Source organism: Arachis ipaensis, chromosome B06, assembly GCF_000816755.2.
Source record: "Arachis ipaensis cultivar K30076 chromosome B06, Araip1.1, whole genome shotgun sequence".
In the NCBI taxonomy this organism is placed as follows: Eukaryota; Viridiplantae; Streptophyta; class Magnoliopsida; order Fabales; family Fabaceae; genus Arachis; species Arachis ipaensis.
The window spans coordinates 136,178,400-136,183,875 of NC_029790.2; the positions used below are offsets into that span (position 1 = coordinate 136,178,400).

Consider the following 5,476-nt stretch of genomic DNA (forward strand, 5'->3'; position numbering starts at 1 on the left):
GTGATTGGAGACAGTATCCTTCAATCTATGTCTTTAACTCTTCATCTTCTCCAACCTCAGCAACACTTGCTATTTATTTCTTTATTAATATAATTTCTTTTCATCCAAATTGGATCAACTTCAACATATATACACACACACAAAATCTTCTCTTTTTTTTTTTTCCCTGGTAGTTGGTTGGTTCATGAAGTTCAATACTTCTTTAAGTTTCTTCAAGTTACTACTGCTGCTGCTATGTACTTCTTAAAAATATTGATTGTGTATTCAAGTGATGAATGAAACCTTCTTCAGATGATATATAATGCTGCAATTCTTGTCAAGTTTCATTCTTCACCTGGAGGATCATTGAAAAAGGTTTGTTCTTTCATTGAATTTTCTCTTAGTTGCTATGCAATAATGTCCATGAGAGTTGACAATTGTGTTTATTAAAGTGTATTGGTTTCAAAAAAGGAATAATAATAATTATTATTATTAAATTTGCTAAAAAGTCAGAACTTATTATCAGGACATAGTACAATTCATGTGTCATATGTTATGATTGAGAAAACAGAACTAATAAAGTTAACAGCTTTCATCACAATTCAATGACACTACACACTGCCAAGAAAGAAAAAAAAATTTTTTTTTTTCAATTTAATTTTGGGATTGGTGGATTGATTTTGATTCTAACCTCTTTTATAGGCTTTTGAATGAAAAAAACAGAGAAAAAGGGAGGTGGGGATGCAGGGAAATTTGAGAAATGCAGCAACAACAAAAGGTGGAAGAAAATCCATAAGCAGAGAAAGAAAACTAGCATTGCAACAAGATGTAAATGTTCCATTCTTTGCTTACTTTGTTTCGGACACTGTGGCGTCGTTGGATTCATGTAACCGACAAAACTACTTAGTAGTGATTTTTTATTTTCTTTTACAGGTAGATAGTTTGAAGAAGAAGCTAAGGAATGAAGAGAACATTCATAGGGCATTGGAAAGAGCTTTTAATAGACCTTTGGGAGCATTGCCTAGGCTTCCTCCTTATCTTCCTCCATATGTTAGTATAAATCTCAAATTCTCAATCCAGTTTTATTGCTTTTACTGAAAATGCAGCATAACTATTTGACAAAAGTCCTCAATGAGGAATAGATTAAGGGGGACAAAAATGTGATTTTTGAATGTTGTTTTTGGGGGGTGTCAAAACCAATGGTGTTGGAGCATACTGGATTGGACTAATCTTGATTTTGAAATCTTGAAAAAAAAAAAAATAGATACTGGCACTTCTCGCGGAAGTAGCAGTTTTGGAAGAGGAGATTGTTAGCCTTGAAAAGCAGGTTGTGCATTTCAGGCAAGACTTGTACCAAGAAGCTGTTTACATGTCTTCTTCTAAGAGGAAAATGGAGCATTCAGCTCATCCAAACAATCCAAATCCAACAATGGATACTCCAAAATTGGATACATTGAAGCATTTTTCACAGAAATCTGGTAATCCAGCAACATCTGCAACTGTTCCAGGTGAACAATTTACCATAATGTTTGGACTTTGGAAACACATTGAACTCGGTTAGAATCAATTCCAGAGGCTGGAATTTTGATTATTTAGTTTTTTAAAATGATTTTTGGTTGTTCACTTCCAAAATCATTTATAGCTTCCAGAATTGATTCTGGGGATGGTAGAAGTGAAAACTTTTTTACTTTTTTATCCAAATCACTTTACTTCAAAATCAGTTATAACAGAATCAATTCTACAAAGGAAGAACCAAGCTAATTTGCTTATATTTGTGCACACATTTGTTTAATCTCACTTCGTACCGAAAAAGAGTTTAGTCCCTTATTTTCTTGCGAATGTTGTGTTGGCTTTGGCATATGATAGAGGATAGAAAAGGAAAAGAGAATCAGTCATGTACCAATTCTTCCAAGAGTAGGAAGCAATCTTCAAACCAAACAAATAAACCTCCAATCAAGAAGCTTTCCATTGACAATAAATCACTACAAAAAAGTTTGGATACTCCAAAAAGGCAGGTATGTGATGTTCATAAATAATTCTCAGTTGTTTGAATCTTAGGGATAATAGGTGAAAAACTGGATATTTTTTTTAGGACAATGAATGTGAATTTTCTTAATTGTGCAGCAAGAAACAAGGGTAAATGACCAAAAAATTGCGGAACTAAGAAATCCTAGTCCACACAAAAGGCCACTACCAGAATCTGATAGCCCAAATAAAATCTCTGAGAATATTCTGAAGTGCTTATCAAGCATTCTCTTGAGAATGAGTGCTGTGAAGAATCCATGCTCTGCAGGTAACACACTAACACGCCAAAACTGTGTCGAAGGGACTGAAGTTTGGGATCCATATGGTGTCTGTTTGGAATTTGGACAGCGTGATATCGGTCCATACAAGCAGTTATGTGCAGTTGATGCGAAATCTTTCAATCCAAATCGAACAGCAAACACTTTGTTTTTACAACATAGATTGAAGTATGTAATGTTCTATTCAAACTAGATATAGTTTACACTTAGATGACACAAACTAGTTGTTATTTGTGTTTATTCAAAGCTAAAGTATTCTTATTTCTTGGAAATTTTTGCAGACTTTTATTTAGGAAACTTGCCTCTGTCAACTTAGAGAAACTTAACCATCAAGAGAAGCTTGCATTCTGGATCAACATTTATAACTCCTGTATGATGAATGTATGTGTGTCAATTATGTTCATTATGACCATATTTACATATAATTTTGTTATATACTAAGACATATTAATATTATTTAGTATTATCTTTAAGCTTATCTCATTCGTCAGGCATTCATAGAGAGTGGCACACCAGAGTCTCCAGAAACGGTTGTTACATTGATGCAGAAGGTATGGACTACTAAGAGAATTTTGTTTCCTATGGTTAGAATGGCCATGTATTTTGTTTGTTGGATTGGGAGTGTGTTTGTTTCTTCTTATTTTCTCGAAAATAATCAGAATATTTGAAACAATCATGTTCTTAGCCTTTGTAAAAGCCGAAAATTGTAGCTTCTTAGGTCAATCAGTTTTCAGCTTTTTTCTTTTCATACAAAAGATTTTAGTTGTAAAACCACTTTAAACAGAAGTTTGAAACAAGCACAAAACATGTTTTGCTCAAGATTTTACCAGGTTTTTCTTGTTACACAGGCAACAATCAATGTTGGTGGGCACATGCTGAATCCAACAACCATAGAGCATTTCATTTTAAGACTTCCTTACCATTGGAAATTTGTAAGTCCTTTGTTCACTTAACAGTTTACTAGATTTTCTATAGATGAGAATAGAGAGTTAACCATTATCTTGCTGCTAAATTCTGAAGCAGACGTTCTCAAAGGGAGCGAAAAATCATGAAATGACAGCAAGAAGCATGTTTGCACTGGAATTGTCAGAACCCTTGGTGACATTTGCTCTCTCTTGTGGTACCTTGTCCTCTCCTGCTGTAAGTAGATGACTGGTTTATTTTACAAAGTATTTTCTTGATTTTCTATAACTTCATAGCTAAGGCAATGTTCCATTCATGATTTGCATCTTTTGTATATACACCCTTAAATCAGATGAAAAGGGGTGAAAACAATCACACTGGCTGTTAGAGTCTCTTTTAGGGATGAGTTAGGCCGACTCAATTCTACCGGTCGCTTTATTATTTACCATGCGAAATGCAGGTGAGAGTTTACACAGCATCCCAAGTTGAGAACCAGCTAGAAGTGGCTAAAAGAGAGTATTTGCAAGCAACTTTTGGAATCTCAACAACCAAATTTGCTATCCCAAAGTTGCTTGATTGGTATTTACTTGATTTTGCAAAGGACTTGGAATCGTTATTGGATTGGATATGTCTCCAATTACCAAGTGAATTGGGGAAAGAAGCAATCAAATTACTTGAGGAAAGAAAAACTGAACCTCTCTCTCAATTTGTACAAATTATGCCATACGAGTTCAGTTTTAGATACTTGCTATGCACATAGTTTTCTTTATATATTTCTCTGTATATTGTTTTGTTATTATTGATGTCTGCCATTCAATTTTGTATACAATGCAAGCTGTATATCACACAAATAAAAGAATGATGAATAATGTTTTTCTTCTCATTCTGGATACATTTCTTCTTTTGGATTTTGGATGATTATGTAACAGAATAGGAATAAAGAAATGTGAAAATTAGATAATTATAGAAAGATAGAGGAATTAGAGAGAAATAGGGAGAGTTTGCACATCAATACCATAAAATAGTTATATAAAAATTAAAATGTCATAAACTATTCTGAATTCTGATCAACACAATAATTTTTTTAAAAAAATTTTACTTCATTTATTTTGCGTTAACGCAGGTCTGAAGAAGAATCGCATCCAAAGTATATAATGTAGGAAATCTAACCTGATAATTACATCAGTAACTAATTTCACAACTTAAACTTACGATCTTGAGATCACACAGAGACAACCTAACCAAAATTTAAAAATTTAAAAAGAAAAATCAAGGTTTAAGCAGTGCCATATAACTTGAGAAAAACCTATAGGATGAAGGTTTATAATAGTGTATTGGTTGCATATTAAATGAAACCTGCTTCCATGTGAATCAGTGGAAGCAATGCTCTATTCACATGTACTGAAGATTATAGAAAGAATTTACCAATGTTGATGGACATGCATGGGTGGTCCAACATCCAAAATAAGATTGATAACAAAATTCTCTAGTAATTTGCCACATCCATTTTTGGTCCACATTTTGTCTCCTCTCTCTTATGAATGAACTGGACACAATAAAGTGCTCTAATTGCAGTTCCATAAATATGCATTTCACCTTCCCTCTTGATTGGTCACCAGTTGCCACCCTTTATCATGTTCTTTTTAGGACATCTGTAAGACTGTAACTGCTCACTCAATCAGATCATAAAAGACCATGTCACACACTCCTAATGTGTGGGAGATATCAACCCAATTTTTCTTTTGTTTCTAAAAATATACACTAACATTGTGAAAGTTTAGATAATAATACATTTAAAGGGAAGCCAATGTCACTCACACAAAAAGAAGAACAGTTTTTAACTGTTTATGTCTGTATATTTTCATATTAGCTTTGGAAGTGTTTGCTAAGCATATCAAAACCTCATATAATGTACATTTTTTGTCGAGGACATCATCATTCTTATGGAAGAATGCAATGAACATTTAACTAAGAAGTCAGATTTATAGAGACAAATTTTAAAAGTAAATAATTTACACATAAATTACGACGGAATATATAAAATTTAAATTTAGTATAGAAAACACGAACTCTTAACATACAAGTAATAATTGTGGAAAACATTATATTATGAATTAAGAGATATCTAAGCATAAATAAACCTATTATATACATGATACATAACAGAATACAATAGTATTGTTTGATCTATGTAACCGAAATCGACCAACCTAATAAAATAAGACTTGTGGTATCTTTTTCTAATTATGTGGACCAACCGCTATGTACTTCATACAACTTCAATTATTTCT

General features: G+C 32.9%; 1 protein-coding gene across 2 annotated transcripts; it reads left to right on the forward strand.

Moving 5' to 3' along the window:
* LOC107605695 lies at nucleotides 1-4,068 on the forward strand. 2 transcript variants are annotated; one of them, XM_021105361.1, is made up of 11 exons: nucleotides 1-355; nucleotides 684-807; nucleotides 913-1,029; nucleotides 1,244-1,487; nucleotides 1,846-1,994; nucleotides 2,104-2,450; nucleotides 2,564-2,663; nucleotides 2,774-2,833; nucleotides 3,131-3,214; nucleotides 3,306-3,422; nucleotides 3,646-4,068. In XM_021105361.1, the coding sequence occupies exons 2-11, from the start codon at nucleotides 721-723 to the stop codon at nucleotides 3,943-3,945; spliced, it is 1,605 nt and encodes a 534-aa protein (XP_020961020.1). In that variant the 5' UTR covers nucleotides 1-355; nucleotides 684-720; the 3' UTR covers nucleotides 3,946-4,068. The 2 variants fall into 2 exon arrangements, with proteins under 2 accessions (XP_020961020.1, XP_016163145.1); XM_016307659.2 differs by having other exon boundaries at nucleotides 27-354; nucleotides 703-807.

Coding starts and splice junctions, on each gene's coding strand:
- LOC107605695 (XM_016307659.2), top strand. CDS start 292: ATGATATATAATGCTGCAATTCTTGTCAAGTTTCATTCTTCACCTGGA. Junction 1,488..1,845: donor AACATCTGCAACTGTTCCAG/GTGAACAATTTA, acceptor GGCATATGATAG/AGGATAGAAAAGGAAAAGAG. Junction 2,451..2,563: donor TTTTTACAACATAGATTGAA/GTATGTAATGTT, acceptor AAATTTTTGCAG/ACTTTTATTTAGGAAACTTG.